Genomic DNA, 12634 nt, shown 5'->3' with positions numbered 1-12634 from the left:
GTGGACTTTTTAAAAACGTGATATCTCCTAACTTTAAAATGTTGGCAACAAATTCAAATCTAAACAATAAAGTAAAATAATAAAATAAAGTTCAGGACAAACAAAACACACCAGTTAATAACGTAACCTCTTATTTTCAGAAAGGCCTGATCAGAAGCCACCGACTCCTGTTACAAACCCAAGCTTCCATTCATGTTTCTCCCCCCCCCCCCCTTCCCCTGACTGCTGCTCTACCTAGAGAAGCATTTTCCACCTGAGGCTGCCAAAGAGAAGATGAACGCTCCCCACTCCAACCCCACCAGACCACAGCCACCAAGGGTTCAAGTGCTTGCCGACGACCCCCGAGGGCCATGTGGAAAGTGAGTGACGCCTGTTGCTCTGGGATGACTTATGTGAGGAGGCGTGGATGACTGCATCTGACATGGCTCATCGCAAAGGCTAAAGATAGGCCTCCCCACTCTCTGTCTCAGGAACTACCCGATGCCTCCAGAGCAGGAGCTGAGTGGGCTCCACCGACATTCTGATGTGTGCGTCTGCCCTTTCCACGAGCTTTCAGTGTTTAATGGAAGGCCCGTCACTCACACCCCAACCCCGGGGCTGCGGGGTTACGAGAGCACCAACATCCACCTCCTGCGGATGAGCTTTTCCTCAGGAGCCCTACAGGGCCTTTGGTACGGAACCCCTCAATTTCTGTTCATCTCCAGGATGGCTAGTAATTATCTGCCCACTAGAAAGGAGAGGAGACTTGGCACACACCCAGGAAATCAGCCAGCTTTAGGGAACAAACACTGCCTGGAAAGCCCTGAACAACAGTGTGGCGAGTTTGTCTGGAAACTGCAGCGAGCTGGCATCAGAAGCAATGACTTGATTCATTCAATCAACAAACATTCACCGAGAAACAAATGCAGAGGGCAAGATCAGTGCCAGGTGCCGAGAAGAACACCCGTGCGGATCAGAAATCAACCCTACGAAAGGTGGAAAAATAGAAGAATGGGTAAAATAATTGTGGTGTATACAGAGTACTCTACAGCCATTTGAAATCCTGTTTAGAAGTCTATTTAATGACAAGGGAAAATTTCAAGAATACAAAATCAAGTTTGAAAAAAATAAAAGCAGGTTATGAAATATAGCTGTGAACTGTGTTCACTCTGATTTTGTAACCTCTCTCTTCTCCTAACACAGAGAATTTATAGATAGATTTTTAGATATTTTAAAATTTACAGAATACTGCTTGGAAATAAGAAAAGCGAATCACAGATCAAAAACAGAGAGGACTTCCTAAAAAATAAATGAAGATGGGACTCTGTGGTTTCAAGTAGGAATCAAAGCCACATGGTCCATGGGGGGAAGGGTCTGATGTGGGCCAGGGGAGCAGAGATCCTCACATCTGCCCAGGGGATAAGGGACAAAACTGGACCCAGAACCGTGCAGCTGGCTGTGAACAGGGCTGGAACATCCACAGCACCCACCACCAGTCACGGCCAAAAAGGATGCCCCTGTCTGTGTCAAGGAGCCAAAATGAAGTCACCCACATGAGACTGAGACCCAAGCCTGCACCATAGGGAATATAGAGCAGGAAGAGAGTTCTGAGCTGAGCAGTTGACATGAGCTCTGGTTTAAAAGCGCACCCCCTTACAGATAGAGGGCAGAAGAAATCATAAAACTGCCTTGAAGGTAAGTTCAGAAGCAAAAATTAGAGCACATATGAGGACATCCAATGATCAGACTCTCCAGAATGGAAGAACTCATACCTGAAGAAACAAAGATGCTACAGGAATCAGAGAAGGACTTCATCATAAGTATTTTTTTAAATCCTCAAAGGGACAGAGGAGGAATTTTACATCCACAAGCTGAGAAGAGTTTTTTTTATAAAACAAATAAAAAAAAAAGCAGGAAGGTATGAAAAGGAACCAACTATTTCTCTTGGAAATAAAGTGAACCATTGTTGAGATTAAAAACTCAACAGATAGGCAAAATAATAGATCAGATGCAAATGAAAAGAGCCGGTTAACTGGCCTGGAGAATTGAGGAAATCTTCCCAAATACAGCATAGAGACAGAGAACTGAAAGAAAAATGTTTAAGTTAAGACATGGAGAATTTATTGAGAAAGAACATATGGAGGGACAGAGATAATGCTAGAGAGGAAACATCCAACAGACAATGGCTGAGATTTTTCTAGAATTCAAGAAAAACCTGGATCTTCTGACTAAGAGAGCAAGTGCAAAGTACAATAAACAAAACTGTATACACAGAATAATCCTGAACTTTAAATAAATAGCGCTTAGAAAGAAATAGACCCAAGCGTCAACAGTGGTTACTCCTCGCAATAGGATTGAGAGGGAGATTTTTCTTTTCTTCTTTAAACTTAAAGCTACTTTGTATGTGCTCCACAATGAAAAGACATTATTTTTATAAACTGTGGGGGAGGAGTATTCATTATTTCAAATAGACACAAACACACTTTTTAAAAAAATCCATCTTCAAGGAACTTCGACTCAGTAGAAAAGATGAGGAACGTATAGAAACAACATTTAAGCAGTAACCCACATGGAGAGATGCAGTAAAAATCTCAGCCTTGCCTTGTCCCCCATGGCCCAATTAGGAATAAGGGGGAAGAGAGAGGAAGAGGTGAGGACACTGAGCAGGAACATAAATGTCTGGTGCACATGCTGGATTTACTAGCAGCTGTTACTGCAACCAGAGTGTATTTTGTTTGGATGGGATCAAAATGGTCAAACCAAGAGAAGATGAGAACTTTATCTACATCAAGCATTATTTGCACCTCTAAATTAATTATATTGCAAGAACACCCACTGATAGAAGCAAAAATTAACATCTCCATTGTAAATTCAATTAACACCACAAAAATCTGCCACTTAACACATTTCGATTATTACCAAGCTTGGTTCTTTTTTGTCTAAGGGTCAAGTAGACGGAGAGAAAGGTAAAAATGGGGGGAGGGGTGTTCAATTTGATAATCAAATTAACTACACTCTCATCCACAGCGGCGTTATCATGTTACCGATTTGGAAGTGAAAGCAACACAGGTATGCTCTGGGCTGTACCAAACGAACACCACCTTAGGGGGAGACAGAGACACCTTGTCCGTCTAGGGAGATTCAGCCTTTGTGGCCACACACCATTGGTACACCCAACCAAGTCTGAGGTTTAGGCAACATCCCATGACTGCTTCTTCAGAGCCAAACCAACTGTACTCAGCGTTCAGCTCCAAAAGAAAACAGGTGGCAAAGACGCAAGCCAACTGGATGTGCTACTAATGGAAAGGAGGACTGTTCACATCTCAGACAGTCTCTTTCCTTTTTTAACACATCCAGGTTTCTCAAAATACCACCCTTTAACCCAACTCTTCTCAACATTACCTGCACATCCCACACACGGGGCCCAATATATACCCTTCCACAAATAGGTTTCCACCCTTACCCCTTGGACTTCTCAAAACTCTTTCTAATACCCCTTCAAGGGAGGAGCAGCTGCTGGTCTGGTAAGTCACAGCCTGACATTCATAGTGGATGGGGCCACTGCAATCAAGGGGGTGCTCAACTAGGAGCCCCCCTCTATTCCTGCTTCTTTGCCCAGTTGGATGGGTAGGTCACGTACGAGCGTGAGCCACACACCTGCCAGCTCAGACCTCCCACCCTAAGCCTCAAACCGCCTTCTCCAAGTCAACTTTTACCAGATTCCTCCATTGATTATGCTGGGCCCTAGTCAATCAAGAAATTTCACTCTCCATTTGGCCACTGTTTTTCACGTGTCGCTCCTTTGGTCAAAACTTCAGAAGGGAGAAGTGATGGGTGGTAATATTTAGATCCCGAAATCTCACTGCCAACCCCTGCTGGAAGCTACTGTTCTTCTTCCTGCCTTCATCAGAAGGCTGGCCAAGCCTTATGCACAATCCCTCTAGACCCTGATTCTCTGCACCTCTGCATGGCTCGGTACCTCCCCAAAAATGAGATAACTTCCTGACCCTCCTGAAGAAGGGATGACAAAGTTAAAGGACAGGCTTGGTTTGGTAGAATGCAAGATCACAGGTTGGGACCAGAAAACCAGAGATCTAGTTCCACCACGCCCCATGTGGTCTTGGCCAAGTCTGTAACTGCCCTATGCCTCAGTTACCTCATCTGAAAGTTTCAGGATGCTCCAGGAAACTCTAAGGCCCTTTCCAGTTCTGAAACGGCCCACACACTGGTGGTAGGACACAGCTGTTCCCTACTTTTGCATCCCAGAGAGGAGCGCCCCCAAAACTGACAGGTGGCTGGGAGGACGCTCAACCACACGCAGGAATGCTGCTAGGCTGCAAAGCATTTAAAATGAATGTTTAATAAGATACTGCATCGGTTGTGTACTTCGACCGAATGTGCTGCAACCCGAGAGCCCTGAAAGAATTAATACGGTTCCCAGAGGAGCTGGTGGGAACTGCTGAGGCAGAAGCAGGATGTGATTTGATAAATATAAAAGTGCTTTGAGAGCGTCAGAAGGGAAGTGCTGTGACAAATGTCTGCCCGCTCCATTAGGATGTCTCCTTCTATCTAAGGAACAAGCTCAAGAAAGTCTCAGGGCTGGGGACCACGGCACACAAGTACACTCACCCTTTCCAACCCACCCCACCACCCTTTCCTGGGCTCAGACAGAGGTACAGGGCACCTGCAACCCCAGTCCTGCCCTTTTCTCTCCTTCCACACCTTCCCTCTCCCTTCCCACCCTCTCCCATCTCTCTCCTTCTGCACAATTGTTAAACCAGGCCCTCATTCAAATCTTCATCTCTCTCCCCTCTTCTCCAAACTCACACTCCCAGCTGGTCCACAGAAAGACCCTCCATCTCATTCTAAGCCAAGAGATTCAGACACATCATCCTCCATTCTGACACCAACTTCAGTACCCAAAACCATCCTTGGGAGCCAACCCCACCAGCTGAGGGCTTTGGAGCCCCTGTCAGCCCCACCCAGGGAACGCGTAGGAACAGCCAGGCCCTCCATGTGCTGGGTCTGCAGTCAGTTCTCTCCAAGCACACCACTCCCCTAGAGGAACACTCCTGGGTGCCTCTCGCCCAGGGTTTCTCAAATGCTGCCCCTCTCTTCCCCGAATTGCAGAGAATCTGCTTAAGCACGACATTTCTCTGCCCTTTCGTGCTTTACCTAAAAACTTTGCATTTTATTCCATCACATACCCACATTTAATCTTTTCTGAAATAGTTTTAGTCGCTTACCACAAGAGGGAAAAATGTACATTTCACACAAAACAATCAGGTAGAATTGACATTATAGGAATATGAGCCACGTTGTTTCGAGCGCTGCCAGGCTTGCCTCTGTGCACTACTTGAAATTCTCCAAGCATTCCACCACTCCATCAAATTTCTGCATTTTCCAAGCTCTTCCTGGCACACCCAAGGTGCCTCTGCGCACCCCACTTTCAGAACCAAGGCAAAAATCATTTCCATTCATTTCCAGGTTGCAGAGGCAGAACCTGGTTCTCACCAAGGCCAGTGGCCACGACCCCCTTTCAGATCAAGACAGATGCCAAAGGCTCGCGAAGACCAGGCGTGTCCACCATAGGATTGGCGCACTCCCGGGTCCTGGCAGCCCTTCGCCTCCCGGCCTTACCTTGTCAGCCATGATCATAGATGCGCCCCCGTGGATGCCCAGGATGGGGATGAAAGTCTGTGAGGAGATAAAATCCAGCATCTGGGCCACGGCCTCCTGGTCGGTGTCGTCCCCAAACACGAGGCCGTGGATGCGCGCCCCGGACATGAGGTCGCACACATGCGTGATGAGGCTCTTGGGGTCGGTGCGATTCATCAGCAGCGCTACCACGTTCACGTCCAGGGGCAGCCCCGCCGCCTGCTCGGGGCCCCAGAGGTTTCGCAGTTCGCGCTCCGTCACGTCGTGGCTGTGCCCCAGCAGCACCGCGATGTTCAGCGCCGGGGGACCCTTCTCCGCCGCCGCGCCCTGCGCCGGACCGCGCCAGACCAGAAGGGCTGGCAGCACCAGCAGGGTCCAATAGCCCAGTCTGCCCATAGTCGCCACTTACGGTCCCTGCAAGGTGAAGAGGGAGAGTCAAGGCCGCGATGAGCGAGGGTTCTAGACGAAAGAGATTACTGACCCAGCCTCTTGATTTAGGAGCCCACCCCCAGCGCGAGGTGCAGGCGTCACTGACTCCATTCCCCATCCCCGACGCCATCCACATCTCTTGACCCATCTCCAACTCTGTCCACAACTCCAATTTGAGCTAATTCTCCATCCCTGTGCTCAAATGCATCTTCGCACGCAGCCTCCTCCTCATGCCGTGCCTCCGGCCTCTTCTCCATGCCCGACTCTGCCCACATCTCCCACCACATCCCCCAACTTAGCTGCGGACCACGGCCCCCCGAGAGTAGGCGCGCGGAGCAAACCCTCCACCCACCCCTCTCCCACCCTGGCTAGTGAGAACCAAGTTACCAACCCCGCCTCCTTCTCACAAGGAGCGAACTAGCGACAAGCCCTGGCGTGCGGAGGCGGTGCCGCGACTCCGCATTCCCGCTCCCGCGCTGAGCGAGTTAACTGACCCCGCCCCCCGCGAAGTCGCGGGGTGCAGCACGGACCAGGCTGCACGCTGCATCCGCTGCAGACCCCCATCCTCTACAGGCTACACCCCAAGCGCATGGGAATGAGGACGCTTGCTTGTGCGCCCCAGGCCCCGGGGTACCTGGGGGAACTTGGGGCCCGCCCCACCTCGCGCGGAGGGGCCATGAAGCGATTTCCACTCAACTGCAAGTGGCCCCGGGACCCGCCCCCTACACGCACGCGTGCACACACGCGCGCATACACACACACACACCCTCTCTCACGCTTGCCGTGTGCAATGCAGAATTCCGGAGAGGAGGCACGTCCCCCCGCGGGCTGGCGGGTGAGAGCCGGCAAAGAACCTGCGCAGGGGCAAGGTAGGCTCCCAAGAAGCTCTCCGACGGACATGAACGGTACAGCCCCATCCCAGGCTTTCCACTTCGGGTCCCGTTACCAAGTCTTAGGTGCACGTGGACAGCGGGCCGCACACCCTTCACAGGCACGCTCGCATTTCTGCGCACATCCGCAGGCCGCGGTAACGGTGCCCATCCGGAGTCCGTACACGTCCCCACGCGGTGTACACACATGTACCGCGCCAGGTGCACAGCCGCGCGTGCCTGCAAATACCGGAACAGTCGTGCACGCGTGCACAGGCGCGCGCCCCTCGAGCCGGGCGCTGCGGGAGCCAGGGGAAGTTGGGGCGAACTCGCGCCGGCCTCGGCGCTCTTCCGAGGAGCTTCGCGGAGTGCGGAGCCGCAGCGCCCCCTGGTGCTCCTCCCGCGCCTCGCTACTGGTTCTCCCTCTCCCGCTTTCTCTCTCTCTCCCATCCTTCTCCCGCTCTCCCTTCGGTCGTGTCTTCCTCCTCCCCAGCCGGCGGAGCCCAGGTCTCCCTCTGGGACGTACCTGTAGCCGGAGAAGGTCGAGGATGCAGTGGGGCGCGCTGCGCGCACGAGCATCTCGGCCGCCTCAGCAGCCACCGGGTTTAGCGGGTTCCCGCATGCTGCGGCCCCCGCGCGCTCCCCTGGCTGTCCCGCGCTGTCCGCATCGCCCCCACGGGGGGCGGCTATCCAAGCCGGAGGCTCTGCAGCAGGGCTCTACCGGAGCGGAGAAGAGATGGAGAGGGAGGGTCAGCCCACTGGCGGGGGGAGGGAGAGTGGGGGGCAGGCTGCAGTCTGCAGTGCTCACAGCCCCTCTGTGCGCACAGGGGGCTCGACTGGAGAGGGGCAGCTGAAGCTCCGTGCCCAAGACGCCCCCAGTGCGGATCCAAAGACCCCGTGGCCGATATGGAGAGCTCTGCTCCGGGGCGCACAGAACCGGAGCCTTAGGTTGGCCACCCGAGAGAAGCTAACTGGGCACCTCCACCCTCACTCCCTATCACCTCCCTGGCGCCGGCTGCTGGGAGTTGTGCGGCCGGGAGCTGCTAAGCGAGGAGGGTAGGGAGAAAAAGAGGAGGGAATGGGGGGAGGGGGGTTGGGAGGTGGGCCCTGGCTGAGTTTGCGATGAGCCGGCAGGAGGAGAGGGGGAGGGAAGGACTCGGGCTCCCGCGGTCCCAGATCCCCGAAGGAGGTGCGATCATTCCCACGCAAGACCCTCTTGCGGTCCTGCTGCCCCCTCCTATCCAGGCCTCCCACCGTCTTCTTCCCAAAGAGGCCGCCCAGGCCCCGCGTCCCGCGCCAGCACTCACCGCAGCCTCTCTCCACATAGTTCTCAGCAGTGGCCGCTCCTGGTCATCTCCAGGGTTGATGGCTGCGGCCGCGACTCTCAGCGCTCACCCGGCCCCATGCTCTGGTTAAGCCCTGGGCGCCTCCCTCCAAGAGCCGGAGCTCGGCTTCCCGCCCCACTCTGGACAGCAGCTGCCCGGTCCTCTGAGCGCACCCCGAGAGCCCTCTCCGCAGCCCAGGCGCCGGGGTGGTGTGTGTGAGGGCGAGTGAGTGTGTGAGTGAGTGTGGGAACGCGCGCGCGCGTGTGGCCGGGGATCCCCGCGGTCCCTGGCCGAGAGAGAGGCGGGGGCGGGGGAAGGCAGCTCCCTCCGGGCCCTTCGCTGAGGGGCCAGCTCGGCGCCGGGCGTTCAGCTCCCCACTTCCCGACGGGAGTCCGGAGAGCGCCTGGCCACCCTGGATCACAGCACTGGCAAAGCCGGGCTCCCGGGGCGGGCTTCTGCTGCGGTCGCCTCGAAGGAAGAGGAGGAGGAAGGCAGGGGCGCCCCCACGCCAACTTAGGGACTTGTTCTCAGTCGGCGAGACGCAGCAGCCCCCGCGAAAGCCGGAGAGGCTTGGAGCTCCGGCGGGCGAAAGCGTCTCCCTCCCGCAGCCGCCCTCCCCGGAGGCGGGCCGAGGCAGACCCCGTAGTCCCTCCGCGCCGCCACCCGCTCCCGGGGCGCACGGCGGCGACAAGGCCGGGCTAGGTGGCTGGCTGGCGGCGGGGGCGCCTGCAGCGGCGGTGCGCCGCTGTCCGTGGTTCTGAAACCACGCTCTCCGCCCGCTCCGGGGCGTCTGGTGCTGCTGAAGAATCAATTATTCAGATCTCCGCTACCGCTTTCTCCTCCCCCAGTGCCTGGCGCTGGGTACAGCGATCCCCCCCACCCCGCCCCACGCACAGGCGCGCCGACACACACACCCCCCACAGAATCTGCTCCAGTGCGTCTCCCTGTGCCTAGCCACCCCTGTGCGGGAACCCACTCCTCTGATCTCAGGGAGCCAGAATCCTAAAAGTAAAGACGTCTCTACATCTCCCACTTGCTTCCTTTTTGTTTTCTAAGTTATACCGAACAAAACTCGCCCTGAGGCTGCCACTTCGGAGCCACCAGCATGGGTGAGCCAGAGAGCACGGGACGGGCTGGGTGTGTGGGGCCCGGCTGGCTTGAATTCTGCCAACTGGGCATAAAAACATTGTCAAGTGAGGACCTATGCCCCTTTTACACTCCACAGTGTCTCTCCTGCCAACGCCCGTCTCTGCTTTTCCCGCCTCAGGTCCCCAAAGGGAAGAGGTCTTAAATTGTAAGAGGTTTTGCAACCAGTGTTCTAACCCTGTATCCTCCGCTTAACAGCCTGATCTCACCTTTGGGCCTGTTATTTATCTTCCCTTATCAATTGCTAATCTGGAAAATGGGGAAGATAGTAAAAAATATCTACTCCTCAGAGTTATTTCGAAAATAAAATGAGATAGTCTTGGTAAAGGAGCCAACAAGCTCCAGCAGACAGTAGGTTCTCAATAAATGTGAAGTCCCTATAAGGGGGCCTAAGAAGGATGGGATTCCTTCCAGGAATGCAGAGCGGGCTGCTGAAATGGAGACAGGAAAGAGGCACAGTTCCTGGAGACCTATGGCCTTATTATTAAGCTGGTTGTTATGTTGAGTTCTCTAGAGCTTTATTATCCAAAAGACAGAGAACGGATGGGAGACATCCCAGAGGGTAAATGAAAATGGGGGTTTGTGATATAAGGCAGAGAAGAGGGGAGTGTTCCATTTCTCAAGGCTGTAACTGGGCTGAGCTGGATTAGGCCCTTCCCATGTGTAGAAATGGTCGCTTCTCGGACTTTGGCACTGGTATAGGACCCTAATTTAGGGACTTACATGGAAGTTAGGCTGTTTTATGTAAATGAGGTATAAGTTATATACAATAAAATGCACATCTCTTAAGGATTCAGTTTAGGTTTTGAAACTGTGTGCATCTGTGTAGACCAACACCCAAAACCAGGTATAGAGTATTTTCATCATCCCCCAGAATGTGCCCCTCTGCCTTCTGTTGTTATCTCACTTCCCCCCAGCAGACACCTCCAATTTTGATTTCTAACACCATATACTAGCTTTGCTTATTTTTGAACTTCATATCAATGGAATTCTACATTGTATATATTTTGGTGACTGGCTTTTTTCACTTAACCTAATGTCTGGGAGATTCGTCCAGGTTACTGTGTATAACAGCAGCTTTTTCTTTTTTATTGCTGAGTAGCTTTCCATTGTATGAATAAACCGCACTTTGTGTATCCAATCTCCTATTGATGGACACGTGGGTTGTATCTATCTGTGGAGCTTTTTAAAACACACATGACTGCACCCGCTTTAGATGTTCTCCATCAAAATCTCCAGGGGTGGAGCCAAGGGTGTGTGTTTGTTTTAATTCCATAGATGATTCCCATGAAGCCCTGGTTAAAAACCACCATACTTTCCGTTCTTGGATGGCAGTGCTGACCCTAACATAGTCTTTGATGCAAACTATTGGTATGCAGAGTTTGAAGTTATTCATGACCAGACTTGTGCAAAGGCAGATCAAACAGGCGTGGCCTCTTTTGAATAGAGAAAACCGACAGCCCTTCATTCAAAGGAAGACTCTGTCTCTGAAGACAGACACAGGCAGCTGGAGCTGCCCCAGGCTGGACATCTCAGTGTGGAGAACCATTTAGGGTTGGGCACCTAGAACTCATGGCACATGTGAGATGGTAACAGTGTACACGTGATCATGACAACTTGCTCCACCTTGTGCTGCAAGGCTAACGCCACCACCCAGCTTAGCCTGCTGGGCAGGATTTTGCTAAGCAAGACTTTCAGATGGAAAACCCTCATAGCAGCTATACTGACAAAAACTATATTTCCCCCCCAAAAAAAGCCCCTTAGCACATTTCTGCAGTCAATTTTGCCAGTTGGTTTTACTGCCAGTCACATCATGGAAGTAACTGAAAGAACCAAGTCTGGTCTTAAAGACCAAATTGTTTCAGTTGTTTTCAATTCGATTGATGTATCTTCAAGTGCTCTGCTAAATAGATGACCCCTATGGTTGCCACCTGCTTTGAGCCATTCAAACGCTGTGGTTAAAAACCAACCACCCTATCACGCCTACAGGAGAGAACGAAAGTGAGCCAATCATTGATTATGCTTGTCTTTAAATCTCTATTCTCAAAGGAAATTGGTAAAAAAAAAAAAAAAAAGAAAAAAAAAAAGAAAGAAAAATTTTGAAGCTGAAAGACCTTTAGAGACTGTCCTGTATATTTTGTGTTTTCAAGTAAGTTTGGGGAACTCTGCCTACCTGAGTCACTGTAAGATGAATTCTTACATTAAAGGATCTGAGAAGCCCTGCAGTTAAAAAAAAAAAATGTTTTTATTAATCCAGCAACATTCCAAATGAAATTTGCACATCATAGCCACAACCATCCTAAGGAATTCTTGTTTCTTTGAATGCTTTTTGAGAATTTTTGACCTGACCCAACACCTTTACTTTGCATATGGGGAAAGTGAGACCCAAGTGGAACTAGTCAACTTTAGGACTACAAGACAAGAGGCTAAAGGCAAAATCTGGAGCAGGATCCAGAATTTTTACTTTAAGCATCTGCCATGTAAAATAAAGTTTGTTTGCTTCTACAACATTATTGGGATTCCAAAGCACCATGATAGAATCCAGACAGAGAAGGATAGAGCAGAAAAGTAATTTAGGGTGGCTGAGCAACCTGACCACCAGGCTAGCCACCCCATTTAGTGACCTACCCTCGCCATCCCTCCAAATTCCCTGTGGATTCCTATTCTGTCTTAACCACAGCCCCAGACTTCTTGCCCTTGTCTTTACGTATTGACAGATAAACAGTACTCACCTATCTTGTACCCAGGCTGGTACCACTAATCAGTTCTTTAACTGTTTCTCTCAAATTTGAGATAGGGCCTCACAAGCTTGCTCAGTTCTCGGTATTCTGGGTAGCCCCATCCCTTGATTAGAGTTCATTCCAATTTGCCATTCCTGACTTAGCAGGTTCTCATAGACCCCTGATTTAGCAAACCTGACTCTGATTGCCTCTATTTCCTTTCCTTTCTCTCAGATCCTAATTTCCATGTTACTAGATGACCTTGAGGACTTCCTCTTCTTTAGACCTCCGTTCCCCCATTTGTAAAAGAAAGGTTTAGACTAGCCAGGATGACCTCAAAGCTGCCTTCCACATTTAATGTTCTATGATGCTATGACTTGTCTTGAAGGTCTCGACCCTGGGACCACCCAAAGAGCCAGTTAACCCTTCCATAATATCTCAGCCAAAAAGCCCTTCCTGCTCTCATGACCCATTCCGGTATCAATAGTTCTAATCAAAGGGCAAGGCT

The 12634-nt window shown here is 51.5% G+C and overlaps 1 protein-coding gene across 1 annotated transcript in view; it reads right to left on the bottom strand.

Moving 5' to 3' along the window:
• GRIN2A (glutamate ionotropic receptor NMDA type subunit 2A) overlaps positions 1 to 9212 on the bottom strand; it is a 361399-nt gene extending 352187 nt beyond the window's left edge. Inside the window, exons 1-3 of the mRNA XM_023616336.2 lie at positions 8243 to 9212; positions 7462 to 7652; positions 5620 to 6051 (exon numbers count right to left, since the gene is read on the bottom strand). Of these exons, the coding sequence (XP_023472104.1) occupies positions 5620 to 6033 (414 nt within the window). The 5' untranslated portion in view covers positions 6034 to 6051; positions 7462 to 7652; positions 8243 to 9212. The remainder of the gene's footprint in view (positions 1 to 5619; positions 6052 to 7461; positions 7653 to 8242) is intronic.
• Between the last annotated feature and the right edge of the window lie 3422 nt (positions 9213 to 12634).

Source organism: Equus caballus, chromosome 13, assembly GCF_041296265.1.
Source record: "Equus caballus isolate H_3958 breed thoroughbred chromosome 13, TB-T2T, whole genome shotgun sequence".
In the NCBI taxonomy this organism is placed as follows: Eukaryota; Metazoa; Chordata; class Mammalia; order Perissodactyla; family Equidae; genus Equus; species Equus caballus.
This window is presented reverse-complemented; position numbering and strand designations above follow the sequence as displayed.